This window comes from Pleurodeles waltl, chromosome 1_2 (assembly GCF_031143425.1).
Source record: "Pleurodeles waltl isolate 20211129_DDA chromosome 1_2, aPleWal1.hap1.20221129, whole genome shotgun sequence".
Taxonomy (NCBI): Eukaryota; Metazoa; Chordata; class Amphibia; order Caudata; family Salamandridae; genus Pleurodeles; species Pleurodeles waltl.
In genome coordinates this window covers 91,426,114-91,445,072 of record NC_090437.1, presented here as the reverse complement: position 1 = coordinate 91,445,072, position 18,959 = coordinate 91,426,114, and the positions used below count along the sequence as shown (strand labels likewise).

Genomic DNA, 18,959 nt, shown 5'->3' with positions numbered 1-18,959 from the left:
GAAGCGCCGCGGTTGCACTGCCGGGGCCGGTGGTATTCCCCCACTTTTGCCCCGGCGGTGTTAATCCGCCTGGGCAGCGCTGCTTGCAGCGCTGCCCAGGGGATTACGAGTTCCCGACCGCCAGCCTTTTTCTGACGGTTTGCACCGCCAGGAAAAGGCTGGCAGAACGGGGAGTCGGGGGCCCCATGCAGCTTTTCACTGTCTCTATGCAGACAGTGAAAAGCGCGACGGGTGCAACCGCACCCGTCGCACGGCCGCAACACCGCCGGCTCCATTTGGAGCCGGCTCCTATGTTGCGGCCGTGATCCCCGCTGGGCCGGCGGGCGGAAACCAGGTTTCCCCCCGCTGGCCCAGCGGGGATCTCCAAATTGCTGCAGCGGGGTGGCGGCCGCATTGGCGGCCGCATGGCGGTCAGATCTTAGCCGCCCGCCAAGGTCATAATGACCCCCTTAGTCTTGAATGAGACTGTGAGGTTTCATGACTTCTTGCCACTCAAGCGCTCTTATTTGCGGTGGCCTGCCACATAGGCATCCTACGTGCTTATGCTATGCTGTTATAGCCTGCTGATATGTGGCCTCTTGCCCCTCCATTCCTGGGCCTCAGTGGTACCTCTAGATGCTTGACCACTGTCCTCGATGGCATAATGCCAGGGCCCATATGCTTTCAACTTCTGAATTGCGAGGAGCATTCCTGCGGCTCCTGCTGAACAGATCAGTTGGAGCCCCTGTTATGCAACCACTTTGTAGGTTTCCAAGCCGTGCTTTTCAACATCTGTTCTTAAAAATGTTGATAATATTAGTTGTGGCCTTGTGAGGTGTGGTACACAGAAAACTGGTATCCCAAAAACTATCGCTAAATGCTTTTCATTTTCTATATGTTAATCGTTAGATTTTTTTATCTCCGTAAAGTCAATTAACATATTATTTATTTGATGCACACAGGTAACATTGTTGTTCCCGCTATTTGGTGGTGAAAATAATGAGCCCGATGCAGTTCAAGTTCTTCGGGATGCTAATGACTACAATCGAAGGTTTTCCGGGCAGCCAAGATCTGTAAGCAAAAGCATATTTTTTTTTTACTAAAAACATTTTTTTTGTACTTTCTTTTTTGCTTAAAGCAAAGCACCAGAAAGCATTTCAATCATCCTTTCACATACCTTTTTCACCTCAAATCAACCAGTCTCGCTACAGCGACCACAGGATCCATGGCTGGGGATATCATTTGCACTTAGTGCACCTTTTTGAAACTAAAGAAACAACTGTTGGAAAAAACAGTTTATCTGCCTTTAATATGCTAACATTTGAATACAGCCGTGCACATATGTTTACAGAATACTTGTGCCTCGTCTTTCTGCAGCCTGTTTCTTTCTGTGCCATGATTTCCCTCTTTTTATATTCCTCAAGCTTGCTGTTCCAAGCAGCAGGTTACCCACTGACAACGCTTACAGTCTGTGCAGATTTGTGTATGCATATGTTTGCAAGCATTAACACAGTAAAGCAACAATATGGAGCTATTGCTTGGAGACATTTTCTGGATCCTGTTTGATAAATGGTGAAATTCAATGAGGCTAGGAATCCACCAGGAAAGGCGCAGTGCCAAGAGTAATTAATTTGTTGTTCTTACTTTACTTTCCAGTCATAAAGCAATAAACTTTCTCCTGATTTCATGGTTTCTGGTAAGCTGATTTTCTCCTGCACTGGAGACTAATGTTTCAATTTTCCTGGCAGGCACTTTTTATGATATTGGAAGTGTTGCTCGCTAGAAGAGTGCACATTTGTGCTTGCAGATAGTTGTCAATCCAAAGTGCAGTCCCTTTTAACATGAAAGACTACCGTCCACATATCCAGACTGTGACACGACTGATTTGTGTCCACTGTTTGTAACTTATCCAATAAATATATTTTTATCTACATTCTGGATTGGAAAGGTTGCAGATTTGCCCCTCTGTGATAAAACTGCATAGTCTGTCATGATTGGGACTTTTCACTCCTCCCTGAACATGAGAGATGTGCCTTTCTTGCTCTCGCCAAACTTGTGAGCTGGCATTGAGGTAGCTGTACACCTTGTTGTTGGAGAAGGTTTGTCTGGGTCTGCCCCTTTCTCCCACTGGTTGTAACAAATGCAGGTAGGCTTGCCTCTAGTCTACGCGTGTAAAATGTGTATAAAAGAAGTGGCAAAGAGTTTGGCCACTTGCTCTCACGTTACCAAAATATGTACTAATGACTCCTGTCCCCATGTCCTGTGCACAGCTCTAGCAAGACACCTAACACCCACAAGAACCCTGATTAGCAGAAGGACAGAGACTGTCTATTCCATACAAGAGAATTCCTCCTTCAGAGCCCTCATTTGGAAGATGAGCGTGAAGAGCTGGAGAGCATCCTGGGCTAACTGCTACCGCTATGTGGGCTTCTTGATGTACACCTCTTTCTCTTGCGATCACTGCCTCACAGTCTCTGCCTTCTGTGGTGTTTGCAGGCCTTCCTATGCTTTTCTGCTATCCAGTCTTCTCCCCCCCACCTAATTGTATTGCCTGGCACTGCATTCCTCACTGTTGCCCACAATCCAAAACGTACTGGCTTTCTCTTGCAGCACTTTCTGAACCCTGACTGGTTAATCACACACTACCACTTGCCGTACTGTGGAGTGACCTGATCACACCAGCACTGCCAGTCTCACCAATGACATGTAGGACTTAACATAAAGTTTGCAGAACACTCTCACATTAGACCAAATAGCACTTAAGCAGCAATCAGTCCTTGAATGTACTTGATTCAAGGTAGAGTGCTCATTGTCATCACTGCTAGTGTATAGATGGTAGATTGTCCCCAGATTTGGCTAAAGTCATTTTAACCATAAGATTGTTCTATTAATACTGAACTATTGAATGTAATGGAGAATACAAATCCCATTTCTTTTTTCACAGTGGTAAAAATGACCAGATTGTTTGTTATTTACTACTACCTGTCATTAAATGCCTCTTTTAGCCATGCCACCAACAGTAAGATCACAAAATCTGGGAAGAGTTTGATACCTGTAATTGATTTCATGTGAGGCAAAAGACCATCTAAAAATAGCTGCTATTACTGCACAATTACCCCATAAGTAACAGAGCTCTAGCCATCCCACACTGTATCTAGCACTGGTCCTACAAGGTTTCTTTGTGTTGGAGACAAAGATTTTGCTTCCCAAACATTGAACCACACTATGGGCCTGATTTCGATCTTGGCGGTCACATGCCAACCCGCACTGGCTGTGGACCCGAAAAGACCGTCAAGTTGACAGTGTTCTGCCCCACGTATTTAAATGTTACAGTCCTGCAGGCGATGTAATGTGGCGGTTTTCTGATGGTGGGAGGACCCAATGGACATCAGACAATGGCAGTGTCTGTGGAATAGAGGTAAGTGACACATGCATACTGTACCTTTGCCATATGTGTCCCCCTGCATCACACACAACATACCACATAAACACCTGTATCCATTGCCATTCCACCACAACACGTACGTGCCACAAACACACATTGACAGGCATCCATGACACAACATGCACACACCATTGACACTGCACCCAAACATGACACAACCACAGTAACCAATACAATGCTCTCATCTACACACTCACACACTGGCACAGCTACACACCGCCACACAACATACACCTGAATGTTGCATGCAGCAACACAATACAACATACACAGCTAACATCAATGCCATATGCAAGTGGCACACATACTAACACAGCCACAACACCCACTGCAGCTCCCTCCACCTCACCCAGCCAATCACATTGCATTGCACCCACACAAACACATAATAACTCACATACACAACTCTGAGCACATCATGACAGGTACAGGTCCCCTGGAACTGTTCACACATGGACACAGTTGACAGGTGTGAGTGTACTGTCATTGTGGTGCCCGCATTCAATTGCCAATGAATACTGGCACCATAATGACAGTTGAATATGTGTGCTATATGTGTTGTGTACCAGTGTGTCCCCATCCATGTCTGTCCCAGTCAAGTCCCCAGCATATTAGCAATGTCACAGTAATTTTTTTAAAATACTGTGATATATATATGTCTCAGTGGTTCTGAGCTCATGTGCAGCGATACCCCCAACGTACACAGCAAATGTGGGTTGCCTACTCTCTTAGGTCCCCAGTGGCAGCAGTGATGGAGGGTGTTGTCCAATTGTGTCCAGCCAAAAAACAGGAGTGGAGTCAGGAGAAAAGGTCAGTTTTCACTCCTCCCCCCCTCCAAACCACAATCTCCGACTTGGAGGTCAGACCACCACTTTTTGCTTGGCAATAAAGCACATCCAAATGTGCATGGCGGTAAGTGTGGTTGGAGTCCCGCCACCAGCCACTCTTTCCTCTGGTGCCATGGCGGCTGATGTGAATCTTTGGCAGAGTCAGCGGGACTCAAGTGGGTTGTCGTCTATGGGACTGCCACATCTAAATCTTGCGGAAAGACTGCCAAGGCAGTGGCTGGCTTTTCAGTTGGAAAACTGACCGCAGGACCAATACTGCCAACATCTAAATCAGGCCATATTTCTGGTAGTTCAGTGTTCAAATCTCATTCCCACATATTTGTGCTTTCATTCCTCATTGTTTGACTTCAGGACAATACCATTATTGATTGAAATTTCTCTCAAGTGCCTTTCTCTCTGCTATCCTTCAAAATTATTCAGTGTAACTGTTGTAATAAATTTTAACTTGCGCTAGGTGAAAGACCAAGTGCTTCAACAAAGGAATCTTTGCTCAGTGCTACCTTGTCAGAGAACACTTCCCCTAATAACTTAGGGTTAAACCTCCTCAATTGACCAAAATTTGCATCTAGCTGCTCTGGTTGGAAGTCTGGATTGAAAAATATGACATTTCCTTTCATCACTAGTTGATTTCAGTGTTCTGAAACTATGGTCATTGAAATCAAAGCCTCACATTTTGACAGTCTTTGTCTAGGAGTTACTAGAGAACAACATGCAGAGGTAGAATTTATTTATTTTGTTCTACCTAAAACCTTAGGTTTCGTGTAAGGTTGTTGTGTACGGTTCAAAGCAAGGCTCAGATGTCGAATAAACAGATGTGTCTACATCTGAGAACTCCAATCCATCCTTCGATGTACACATATAAAGGGAATACTTAGCTACTCCTGGAGTATTATTCCAGACAAAAGCAGCAGGGTTTGTTATATGCTTGAAAGCACTGTCTTGGGAAGTCTAATGGTAGAGTTAAAGCAGCTTTGGAATGAAATTCATCCTTCTGGTCACAATCCTCCCTGGCTCCAATATTTATAAGTTGAGTCATCAGTACAATTTCTTATGAGAATCTAACATCAGTGGGACATTACAATCAAATAGATCTTTATTGTGATTGTGTAAGAGATTAGATTTTTGGTTGAAGTAGGTGGGAGCCCACTTCAAATAATAATCGCAATCCTTGTCAGGGTGAACCACAAAAGTCACCAAATATGTTTGTGCTTAACCCACTGGTAGCTTGTTCCAAAAGTATCCAAAAAAGTATTTTTCTAGCTGCAAACTAAATTTAGCACTAACTAAATGTAATAAGGTAAAGCAGTGTTAATCTATGGGAAGCCAGCCTTGCCACTGTGAAAAAAACATACGGAGATTTCCCCCTACTGGACTTGTACAATTATAACCATTCATATCCTACCTTTTAAATACCATGCACCCTGCCATATGAGCTGGGCCTATCTTAGAGGTACATATAAGAATTAAAAAGGAAGATTTAGTCCTGGTAAAAGGTTTATATTGCAAGCCAAAATGGCAGTCTAAATCTGCACCACAGGCTGCAGTGGCAGGCCTGAGACATGTGCTACCATTTTACTTTAATGGGTGGCTCAAACATGGATGCAGCCTGCTAGTAGCATGTATCCATTATTGGATCTTTCACAGATTCACATGCTTGAATCATTCCCCATCGTCGAAGTGGGAGTCCCACGATACCATAGTAAAGCAGTATGTAAAAACTATAATAGGCTATTATGGCAGTGGGCCATCAATTTAATAGTCTTTATATGTCCTTTTTAAAAAAGGACCAAACTTGAACTGTGACTATTCAGGAACTAGCACCCACTAGAACACTCCCAAGAGAGACGGATTCCCTCAGATTTTCAAGTACTAGTGGGAATAACATCCTTAGAAATAAGCGGGCCTACAAGGTGAGGAAGGTGGGACACGTGAATCTATGAAAGATACCAATACTGGATAACTGCAGTTACACGTAAATAACTCATTTTCTTATCTAGTATTGGATCTTTCATAGATTCACATACTTGAATCAGAATAGCAAGCAGTATTGTAGGTAATTCAAGTAGACTTAGACGATGGTGGGTAAAAGCAATACGCTTTCATAGTAGACATGTAGTCCATACAAAATACATATCTAGATGAATCTAGATATACATTTGAAATTGTTATCCAGAGGTGGCTGATTCCCTCAGATTTTCTACTGCATGCCACATGAAGGGAGTCTCCCGGAGCTCAGCATCTACATTACTTCTGTGGCTATAGAAGTCTAGATCCCTGAAGTCCAGCTATTCAGATGAGGGCAGTGATTGAGCTGTAAGGCCCCATAAAGGGTCAAGATCCTCTGACCAAGGGGTTTCTGAGGAGAGCACAAAGTCTTGAAGTCGCACCACAAAGACCCTCAAGAAAAGGTGAAAATTACACTTTGTCTGCAGGGTCGGCCTTCTCCCAACCATCCACTCCATCTCTGAAGAAAAAGGAGCATCACCGTTCTTCATCAGAACCGTCGAGGTCTAAAAATCCTCTCACAGCACCATTGATGTTAGATTGAAAGTGGATCTGACATCACCACTGGAGAAGAAGATACCGTAGACGAGGCCAGTATTGGCAAAGACTCCGTCGACAATGGCAGCAGCAGCGTCAACAATATCATCGTAGACGGCCCCACTGTCAATGGCAGCACCTTCATCAACATTACTGTTGACAGTACCATCGACGACTACACCGTAGACGGTAGAATTGTTACCTGCAACATCCCACTACGCTTTTGCATAGTTTGTGACGTTGACGGATGTAACTTCTACAGTTAAAATTACAGAGATTTCAAAGACTGCCTTGCACCCTGAAGTGACTTCTTCAAGTAAAGTCTCAGCTTTGCTACCAAGCCATCTACTGGATTGGGAGGAGTCAGATGATGAAGGGCCTTTTGTGGACGCACATAGTCTCTCAGAACTGCTTGTGAAGTGTCCGGAGGATGAGGAAGACGATGACCAACAATGCTATGAGTCTTATTACACCCCTCGTAGCAAGCATTATGAGCACTAATATCCTCAACCTGGACAAGATGTTGTACAAATGCCCACCATGCTGGTTCAGGATATGCAGGCCATGCTACAAAATTACAGGAGAAGATTTCCAGAATCTACCTTCACTTACTAAGGAAAGAAGCCTTGATAGTGCTGTCCGAAGGCGCAATAGAACAGGTTCCCTGTCTTCTAAGAGGATTAGGTTTTTATTCCCATTTTTTCCTGGTGTAAGAGAAGACAGGGGAATGGAGGCCAGTACTGGACCTCAGGAAACTGAACAAATTTCTGTGCAAACAATCTTACCATATGATTACTCTATCAGACATCCTTCATCTTTTAAATAGTGGAGATTACATTGCATCGTTGAATTTGCAGGATGCTTACTTCCACATTCACATTCATCCCAGCATCCCAAGTATCTCCGTTTCACTGTCGCCGGTACCCATTACCAATTCAGAGTCCTGCTTTTCTAGCTTAAGTCAGTCCCTTGAATTTTCACGAAATTTCTCACTCCGGTGGCAGCTACACTCTGCTAACAAGGTCATCCAGTATTGTCCTACCTAGACGATTGGCTGCCGAAAGCCTTAGCACCGCCACAAGTATCTCAAGCTCCCAGAGCCTGCCTATCAATGTTTTGCATGCTACGCCTCACTGATCAGAAATCCTCCACCATTCCCGCTCAAAGGATAATGGGGGTTATTCTAACTTTAGAGGAGTGTTAATCCGTCCCAAAAGTGACGGTAAAGTGACGGATATACCACCAGCCGTATTACGAGTTCCATAGGATATAATGGACTCGTAATACGGCTGGTGGTAAATCCGTCACTTTTCCGTCACTTTTGGGAAGGATTAACACCTCCTCCAAAGTTAGAATAACCCCCAATGTTCCTGGGTGCCTTCCCCAATACAATTGAGAACATCGCTTACTTATTACAAGACAGACAACAAAGGCTGTCCAACCTGGCTTTACAAATCTCCAGAAGACAGTCAGTTTCTGTAACTATTCTAGTTGCTCCTGGGGATGGTCGCCTCTGTGATACACCTGGTTCCGTTAGCACGACTAAAGATGAGACCGTTACAAGAGGAGCTACAGATGCAATGGATCCAGCCTCAAGGCTCCTTCAAAGACTTGATCAGCATTACCCCAAGGATGGTGGAGACACTAGAATAGTGGTCTCACATAGATCATCTCTCTCAAGGCCTTATGTTCCTGACTCAGTTCCTGACGTCGTCGTCATGACTGATGCTTCCTTGGAGGGCTGGGACGGCCATTTACAGGACCTGCAGATCCAAGTGACATGGTCTAAACATCAGAAACGAATGCACATAAATCGCATAGAACTGAAAGCGATATTTCTCACGCTACAAGCGCTTCTGTTGCGAGTAGAAGGCTCCTCCGTGCTGGTCCGTACAGACAACATGACCAGCATGTATTACGTCAACAAGCAGGGAGGAACCCGGTCTCTATCTCTTTTTCAAGAAGCCCAAGCTCTTTGGAATTGGCTCACAATTCACATCATATATCTACAAGCCGAACACTTATGGGGGGTGAACAACACCTTGGCAGATGTTCTCAGCAGAACTGGACAGTTGCCACAAATGGGAACTGTATCAACTAAATTTCGGGCAAGCCAGTGTTGGATCTCTTCGCAACAGGTAAGAACGCCAAATGCTAGTTCTATGCCAGTCGATACCTACTCCTAGGGTCGTGCACCCTTTTGATGCGATAGTCCGGACTTTATGCATACACTTTCCCCCTTCCCTTTACTTCCCATCGTTATCAGTAAAATGAAAACGGAACTCCGTCGACTCATCCTGATCACCCCCAAGCAACCTAAACAACACTGGTTTACGGAACTCATTCTCCTGTCTGTGACCAATCCCATGCTCCTTCCGAAGAAGCAGACGCTTCTGACCATGAACCAGGGTCAAGTTTTACACCCAGAGCCAGCCTCTCCCCACTTGCATGCATAGCTCCTGAGTCCTATGAGTTTCAAAACTTAAACATCACTCAAGAATGCAGAGATATATTATCCAAAGAAAGGATGGAGAGTACGAACAAAACTTAAAGGCTAAAGTGGAAAAGATTATGTTCCAGGTGCCAACAGAATAACTTGCACCGGTTTTAAGTCTCTCGCAAACAGATTATACCTTATCACTAGCCAAGTGAGGCCTTGTTCATACATCAATTAAAGTTCACTTTGCCGCAATTTAAAGGTACAGACATTCTACACAGACTGCGTCTCTCTGCTACACGAGACTCATTAAAAAATTAATGAAAGGGCTCTTCAGAGCTTTCCCACCGGTGCGAGCTCCTCTTCCCCCCGAATGGCATCTCAACATGGTCCTCTCACAATGGAAGAAATCCCCTTTTGAAACAATTCAATAGACTGGCCTGAGGTTCCTCATGTGGAAGGTTGCTATACTCCTCGCTCTCATATCCACCAGAAGAGTCACTGAGATACAGGCCTTCATGACCCTGGATCCTTTCCTGTGCTTCACAGACAAATTTGTACTTCTTAGAACAAATCCAAATTTAATTCCAAAGGTTCCTTCCTAATTTCACCTCAATGAACCTATCATACTTCTAATATTTTTTCTCAATCCTACCACACCAGCTGGAAGGGCTAGCCATACTTTAGACATCAAACAGTCTCTCAAGTTCTACCTCCTCTGTACTAAACACATTTGCAAAACGGATCAATTGCTAGTCTGATATAGTCAAGGACGTTAAGGGACTGCATTGGCAAAAGCAACGATAGCATGGTGGATCTCAGCAACAATTCACTTAACCATTCTAAGGAGAGCAAACCCCTGACAAGGAAAGCTAAAGTACATTCCACAAGAGCATTATCAACCTCAGCTGCTCTGTTCGTAGGCATTCTACAGAAGGAAATATGCCAAGCTGCCACATGGAAGAGTATCCTCTAGTTCACTCGGTACTACTGCCTAGAGTCAGCACAATGCAGTGACTCAGCCGTGGAACAAGCTATATTATGCCATCTATTCCAATGAGGTGAGCCTCTCTAAATAGTGTTTAGTTATATTAAATTCAACAGCTTTTCAGTCAACTGTATATTGCTGCTTCCTTGTTCTGTTCACGTTTACTTATATAATGGTTCAGATATGAATGCTTACGATTTCAAATGTGTATCTAGATTAATCTAGATATGTATTTTGTATGGACTACTATGAAAGTATATTGCTTTTACCCGCCATCCTCTAAGGGTACTTGAATTACCTGCAATACTGCTTACTATTCCGATTCGAGCATGTAAATCTATGAAAGATTCAATACTGGTTAGAAAATGAGTTACTTACCTGTAACTGCAGCTATCCAGTATTGGTATCTTTAATAGATTCACATGCGTCCCTCCTTCCTCACCCGAGAAGCTCCACTTATAATTAAGGATGTTTTTCCCCACTTGTACTTGAAAATCTGAGGAAATCAGCCTCTCTTGGGAGTGTTCTAGAAGGGTGTTAGTACCTGATTAGTCATAGTTCAAGTTTGGTCCTTTTTTTAAGAAAAAGGACATGTATAGACTATTAAACTCCTGGCCTACTGCCATTACAGCTTATTATAGTTTTTGCATACTGCTTTACCATGATACCATGGGGCTCCCACTTCTACCACGGGGAATGATTCAAGCATGTGAATCTGTGATAGATACCAGTACAGGATAACTGCAGTAACAGGTAAGTAACTATATTTCTTACAGGCCCTGGGCACATGTAGTACTGTATACTAGAGACGTATAAGTAACAAAAATGTACCAATCTTGAAAGGGAGAGGACAAGCACTTTGCCACTGGTTAGCAGGAGTAAAGTGCACTGAGTCCTAAAGCCAACAATAACAGGTTGATTAAAAATAACATAGTGAAGGCAAAAATCTGGGTGAAGGCCACGCAAAAGTTGGTCATTTATAATAGGGAGGTTAAGCCCTAGGTATTTTAGAGAGCCCAAAGTCCAGCTCAACCTCTCATTCAGTAACAGGCTTTAAGGATCACTATGTATTTTAATGAATCATCTTAGCACCTTGCCCACATTCTATTTGTCAAGTCTCAGCGAATAACCAAATTTGTTTCAAACAAAACTCCCAAAATCCTTTCCTCCCCCTTCCTTCCCATCCACACAAATATGGTATGACATATCTTCCTTCAAGATTATTCCATTCTAACAGGTCCTTTCAGGTTTTAGATTGGTTTCATGGATCCTTGTTACTTGGCCCTCTTTGAGCCCTGTAATCGTTATTCATGATTACTTTAAGAACGGATTGCAAGGCATTTTGTTGAATCCTTTGGCTATAAAGTTTAAGATTGGGGACCAGTCTTTCTTACAGCCTGGTCTTGTCTCTGTATTGGCAGATGAAATTTTCTCAATGCCCCATATCCTGAGTAGCCATTTTCGGTAGTTGGAAGATCTCTTGTCCTCACAACTACATAATACTTTGCTTAGCTGCACAGAGTGCAAGGGAGATCGTTTTGCCTCTTGGGGAGTGTAGAGGATATGTCTGCTTGTTAGCCAAACCTAACATTACACATAATAGAAACCAAGATGTGGAAGATCTTGTTAGTGGAGTCTGGAACTGACGGCTATAACAAAGTAGTAGTAGGTGAATGTGTACATTTGTTTCAATATCCCTTTCAATACGCCTCAGTTATCCAGTATTGGATCTTTCATAAATTCACATGCTTGAATCATCCCCGTCGTTGAAGTGGGAGTCCCACGGTACATAAAACAGCAATAATTAACAAATAAAACTTTTTTGCCATAGGCTATAATGGAAACAGTAATTGCTCATATAGCCTATCCATGTCCTTTTGTGAAAAGGACCCAAACCTGCCTGCTGACCAATCAGGCACCAGCACCCTCTAGAACACTCTCCAGAGAAGCTCCTTCCCTCAGATTTTCTACCGCACGTCGTGTGAAGGGAGTCTCCCTGAGCTCTGCACAGTTTTCTACTTCTTCAGAACCTTTTTTCTCTCAAAGAATTTAAAATATGTCGGATTCTTCTAGAAAAGGCCTTTTCCGCCCTTGCAAGACCTGTGGAAAGAAAAGGCTCCATGTGGATGATCCACATAAAGACTGCTTGTATTGTCTCTACCCACAACATCAGGTTAAAGACTGCAATATATGTCGCACTTTCTCCACAAAAACCCTCAGAGACCGTGAGGGTAGACTCCTGACATGGTTACAGGCTAAATCCTGTACTTCAGGTGAGGAGAGTGGGTCAGAGAGGCCACACAAAAGGTCCAAATCTGAGGACCTGGACCAGACAGAAAAATCTAGAAAGAGGCAGAAATTACATGGAAAGGGCTTACAGACTTCAATCTCCTCTGAGCCATCCTCTCCTCTTCAAAAGAAGGAGTCCTACCGTCTTTCTCCTTCCTCAGAGCCTTCTACCTCTAGAAAGGTGACTATTAAAATCAAATCGACGACGACACCACCGTCGACCGTGACAACGACAACGGTACTAACAGCTACGACTACTTTGACATCAACGGTAAGGGCTCCTATCCCCTCAATCAAACCTCCGTCTACGAGGACTCCAGAACGGAGTGCGTTGTTGACATCATCGACGACAACAACATCGTCGCTTATAACACCGTCGACGACAGCCCCGTCGACTATAATATCAACGACGACAGCGTCATCAGCTGTCTCACTGTTGACGAGGACACCGTCGAAGAAGCCGTCGTCGACGACACCACCGTCGACGAGACCATCGTCGATGGAAAAATCAGTACCGTCCATGGCATCTTCAACTCTGACACCATCTACGACTACACTGGTGCCTGTCAGGCAGATAGAAGCTACTCCTACTTCTTCCAGGTCTCCGGATCTCCGAGCCATGGTCAGGGTCACGTCTCTGCCCAGATCAGACATTTATCCCATAGACACGTCTCCAAGCAAGGTGTCAACTTTAGTACCCAGTCATCTTCTTGACTGGGAGGAATCTGATGAGGATCCATTCGGAGATGCACACAGCCCATCACAGCTCCACGTCAAATATCAAGAAGAAGATGACGATGATGACGATGACCAGTACCAACCATACTACTCACATCAGGAACACTATTACCAACCAAGAGAGCCTCAGCCAAGACACTCTATATAGATGCCTTCCTCCTTAATCCAGGAGTTACAATCTATGCTATAGGATTATAGGAGAAGGTTCCCAGTGGCAGCAGAAGATCAGCCACCACCGCCAGTCTCTCCTGCTACACCAACCAATGTCCCTCCTCCTCCAGGTACTCCAAGACTGACACCCCACTCTGTGTTAGCTGCATCCCCTCGAGATGAAGGTTCCACTTCATGGGAAGAAGAGGAAGAAGGAGAGATTTCTACCCGCAACATCCTACTGAGGAATGGGATGACTACTTGGCCCCCCACTCCTTCTCCACCACCTCCTCGCCCTTCTGATTCTCCACCCGAGGATATAGGTGGTTTCCACAATCTTATGGACAGAGCTGCTGCACGCTTCCACCTTCCAACATCTGTCTCCCAGTCGGAATGTTTCCTGCCTGATTTTAAGGAGCAGTCAAGGAAGTCTGTACGGTCCATTCCGATTATCGATTTTATATGGAGCGAGGGTACAAAGATTATGCGCAACCCGGCAACAGTCCCACCAGTCCCTCAAAAACTGGACAAGAAATACAAGGCAACCCAAGATTCTCCGGCATGTCTTACTAGCCACCCAAAGCCTAACTCAGTTATTTCACAAGATGCTCAAAGGCGTTCTAAGAACCCATCAACGCCTATCTCTATTCCTCCAGACAAAGAAGGAAGGAGATTGGATAATATAGGCAAAAGATTCTCATCCATGTCAGCAATCACTGTCACAGCAGCGAATTCATTGGCAATCCTGGATCGTTATGACCGGCAAATGTGGTCTGATATGCAACCTTTCTTGGACCTCATCCCTGAAAGCAAGCAAGCAGAGGCACGGAAGATCCTCCAAGAGGGTGAGCGTACGTCGGAAGAAATAATCAACTGCGCTCTTGATATAGCTTCTACTGGTTTTCGTCAGCTAGCTGGTGCCGCTGTCTTAAGCCGCCAAGGTTGGCTCAAAGCCACATCATTCAGGCCGGAAGTGCAGTCCTGTATCCTCGACATGCCCTACGATGGCAAATCTCTCTTTGGCAAGCACGTAGATGACGCGCCCCAAGCCATCAAGACCGACACAGACACTACCAAGTCCCTAGGTACCGTGCAGTACCGCAAACAGCCCTTTCGGGGTGCTAGAGGAAGAGGTTTTACCTCATTTCGAGGTTCCTTTCACAGGCAGTACCAGCAATCCCAATATAGGCCTTCCTACCACCAACAGTACAGGCAACCATCTACGCCAGACAGGGAGGAAAGAGAAGACAGGGTTCACAAGGCAGAGATCAACCCAGAAAGCAATGATCTTCTCCAGGCACCGGCTGTGCTTCCCCAATGTTCACACCATCAACAAATAGGAGCAAAATTTCCAACTACATCCAGGAGTGGAAGAAAATAACATCAGACAAATGGGTGCTGGATATAGTGACAAGAGGTCATACCCTGGAATTCATACAAAAACCACTGCATCATTCACCAAGATCAGGCAGACCTCTCCATCTTCGTCTGCTTCAACGGGAGGTATTCATTATGCTTGCCAAGAGAGCTATAGAGAGAGTTCCAGTTCAACAACGAGGTCTCGGATTCTACTCCCGTTTCTTTCTAATAAAGAAGAAGTCAGGGGAATGGCGTCCTATACTAGATCTCAGGAAACTCAACAAGTTCCTTCGGAAGCAATCTTTCCGGATGATCACACTGTCAGATATCTTGCACCTCCTCAATCCTGGAGATTTTATGACAACTTTAGATCTCCAGGATGCCTATTTCCACATACCAATACATCAGAAACATCACAAATATCTCTGCTTTACTGTAGCCGGTGCCCATTATCAGTTCAAAGTCCTACCATTCGTGCTGAGATCAGCTCCAAGAATCTTCATGAAATGCCTTGCCCCAGTCGCAGGTTTCCTCCGAAGCAAGGGTTCCCAGGTGTTTCCATACCTGGACGACTGGCTCATAAAAGCTCCGTAAACGCTACTAGCCTCCAAAGTGACAAACGCTTGCTTAAAATTATTCCACAGTTTGGGGCTAACAGTGAATCTACAGAAGTTGGTCACACTTCCCTCATGCAGAAGAGTTTTCCTGGGGGCAGAATTAGACACTATCCAGAACAAGGCATATCTCACTCCAGCAAGGCAGCAGAAGCTAACCCACTTGGCTGTCAGAATCTCCACAAAAGAGTAAGTTTCAGTATGACTGTTCAAGTCGCTTCTGGCCATGATTTACTCGGCCATCGTCCTAGTTCGACTAGCAAGGCTCAGAATGAGACCGTTGCAAGAAGAACTGCAACTCCAATGGACCCAGTCGCAAGGGTCCTTCGACGACTTAATAACTATCACACCAAAAATTCGGCAGGCGTTGAAGTGGTGGTCTCACACCAACCACCTCTCCCAAGGTCTTACGTTTCTACCACCAATAACAGACTTTGTCATCACCACAGACGCCTCCTTGGAAGGCTGGGGAGGCCATTTGCAAGACATGCGCATTCAGGGCAGATGGTCCAATCTCCAGAAGGGAATGCACATAAACCTGCTAGAACTGAAGGCGATCCATCTCACGCTCAAAGCTTTTCTTCCACGCATCGCAGGGTCCTCAGTGTTGGTCAGGACGGACAACACAACAAGTATGTTTTACATCAACAAGCAGGGAGGAACAAGATCCCTCTCCCTCTCAAGGGAAGCTCAGTCTCTTTGGGACTGGCTCACACTGCACAATGTTCGCCTCAGGGTGGAACACCTGCCTGGGGTCAACAACGCCCTAGCGGACTCTCTCAGCAGGACGGACGACAACTGCCACGAGTGGGAACTCAACCAGAACATACTCGACGGCATCTTCCAACGATGGGGTCAGCCAATCCTAGACTTGTTTGCCACCAACCTGAACTCCAAATGCCAGTTCTATGCCAGTCGATACCCACTCCCGGGGTCATGTGGAAATGCTCTTTTGATGATATGGTCTGGGATCTTTGCCTATGCTTTTCCCCCCATCCCTCTGATTCCCAGGCTCCTCAGGAAAATGAAGCCCGAATGCTGCAGGATCATTCTCATAGCCCCCAGATGGCCCAGACAGTACTGGTACACGGAGCTCCTACTCCGGTCCGTGGCCAATCCAGTCTGCCTTCCTTGCAACCACAATCTTCTAACGAAGAATCAGTGTCTCATCCTTCATCCCGACCCAGCTTCGCTGCAATTGCATGCCTGGCTCCTGAGTAAAGAGAGTTTCACGATATGAACATCGATCAGGAATGTAGACTAATATTATCTAGGGCACGAGCAGAGAGCACAAATAAGACGTACAAACCCAAGTGGAAGAGATTATGTGTTTGGTGCTCTCACAACAACTTCCATCTGTTACAAATTAACCCTGAACAAATTCTTTCTTACCTTCTCTCACTCTCCAAGGCTGGTCTTTGCCATGCATCAGTCAAAATTCACCTAGCAGCTATAGCCTCCTATAGCCGATCGGCTGAGATGCCCTCTATCGGCTCATCCAGAATCATTAAGCAGTTTATGAAAGGGCTTTTCCGCACTTTCCCTCCGGTGCGGCTGCCTCCGCCAGAGTGGCACCTTAATATAGTCCTGTCTCAGCTCATGAAAGCTCCGTTCGAACCCATTCACAGGGCGGAACTCAAGTACATCACATGGAAAGTGGCAACCCTGCTCGCTCTCACTTCTAACAGGAGAGTCAGTGATATACAGGCGTTCACTACTAAAGAACCCTTTTTGTTTTTTTCTGATGACTTCGTTATGCTCAGAACCAACCCCAAATACATTCACAAGGTGCCATCTTCGTTCCACCTCAACTACAATCGCAGAAAAAAACTCTACACTCCTTGGACATCAAACGATGCCTCAAATTTTATCTTCAAAGTACCAAACAAATCAGAAAATCAGATCAACTCTTGGTATCTTTTTCTCTTGGACGACAGGGAGGAGGAGTCACCAAGGCCACTATAGCCCGGTGGATTTCCTCGACAATCCAATTCTGTCACACCAAGGCAGGAAGACCGTTGACTAGGCACCTGAGAGCCCACTCCACGAGAGCAGTCTCCACATCGGCTGCTTTGTTTCAGGGTATTGACCTGGAAAAGATATGTCAAGCTGCGACATGAAAAACTACGCACTCCTTTACGCAGCACTATTGTTTGGAGTCATCACAGAGAACCGACTCTCTAGTAGGACAAGCTGTTCTACGCCATCTCTTTCATTAAGGTGAGACCTTTCCTTGGTTATATAGAAATGGTTTGACAGGCAAATAACCGTGATTTCCATCATATATTCTTTGATATGCTTCTATATAAGTATATGTATGTATGTATATCTTTATATGAATATATATGTGTATTTATAACACGAATGTTCAGTATTTGTGTAGATGTACTTAGAAGTATCTATATTTCTCTGAAGTTCATAATGCAAGATTTATGAGCTAACTATTTTATATTGGGTATAAAGGATTTTCATGCTCGCACCCTCCATCCACTGTGGGTATAATGTTTATCAACAGTACTGCTGACTATTCAGATTCAAGCATGTGAATTTATGAAAGATCCAATACTGGATAAGAAAACAAGTTACTTACCTGTAACTACAGTTATCCAGTATTGGTATCTTTCATAAATTCACATGCGACCCACCCTCCTCCCCTTTGACGCTCGCATTTCCTCTCAGGTTATAATCTTTCACTCTCGTGCTGGAAAATCTGAGGGAAGGAGCTTCTCTGGAGAGTGTTGGTACCTGATTGGTCAGCAGGCAGGTTTGGGTCCTTTTCACAAAAGGACATGGATAGGCTATATGAGCAATTACTGTTTCCAATATAGCCTATGGCAAAAAAGTTTTATTTGTTAATTATTGCTGTTTTATGTACCGTGGGACTCCCACTTCGACGAAGGGGATGATTCAGGCATGTGAATTTATGAAAGATACCAACACTGGATAACTGTAGTTACAGTTAAGTAACTTGTTTTCTTCTGCACCTATCCCATTCTCTAAGTCTAACCATGATAAACTACCAATAGGTAGACATTTGTATCATAGTTTCGCTAAATGCTTCAGATTTCCTGAGGGGTGAGAAATGCTCAAGAACGCAGCAGGGAGTAAAAGAGAAAGGAATGAGAAAACGCCCAGAAAGCAGTAAAGAAAGTCAAAGGGCAAAAAGGCAGAGAAACAGGTGAAACGGATGAGAGGCGGCAAAGAAGGACTGAGAAATATGGTGAAACAGCAGTAAAGAGGGGGGCCAACAGGAGAACAAGAGGAATAACAGATTGGTGATAAGTGAGAGATTGTGACGGGGAGCCTCGTCACCGCTCTGGAGCTGAGCCCAAAAGGGCTGGGCCTGGTCAGAGGACCGGGGTCAGGCACAAGGCAGGGGCCTATCTATTAAATGTCTACTTAAGTATATAACTTATCTAATATTGTTTAAATTATATTAATGATATTATCAAAATTATATTGTGTTGAAATACAAAAATTATTGTGACAGCAAAGTGAACTGGAGATACAAGTCCTCTCAGCGAATCTCACCCATACTGCGGTAACTTGTCACACTGCACAAGTTTGGGAA

The 18,959-nt window shown here is 44.7% G+C and overlaps 1 protein-coding gene across 2 annotated transcripts in view; it reads left to right on the top strand.

Annotated features, from left to right (window-relative positions):
• The window catches only part of RNF170 (ring finger protein 170), a 244,126-nt gene that overhangs the window by 166,991 nt on the left and 58,176 nt on the right, over nt 1–18,959 (top strand). For both annotated transcript variants that reach the window (XM_069236602.1, XM_069236606.1), the window contains one exon: nt 942–1,052. In XM_069236602.1, the coding sequence (XP_069092703.1) occupies nt 942–1,052 (111 nt within the window). The remainder of the gene's footprint in view (nt 1–941; nt 1,053–18,959) is intronic.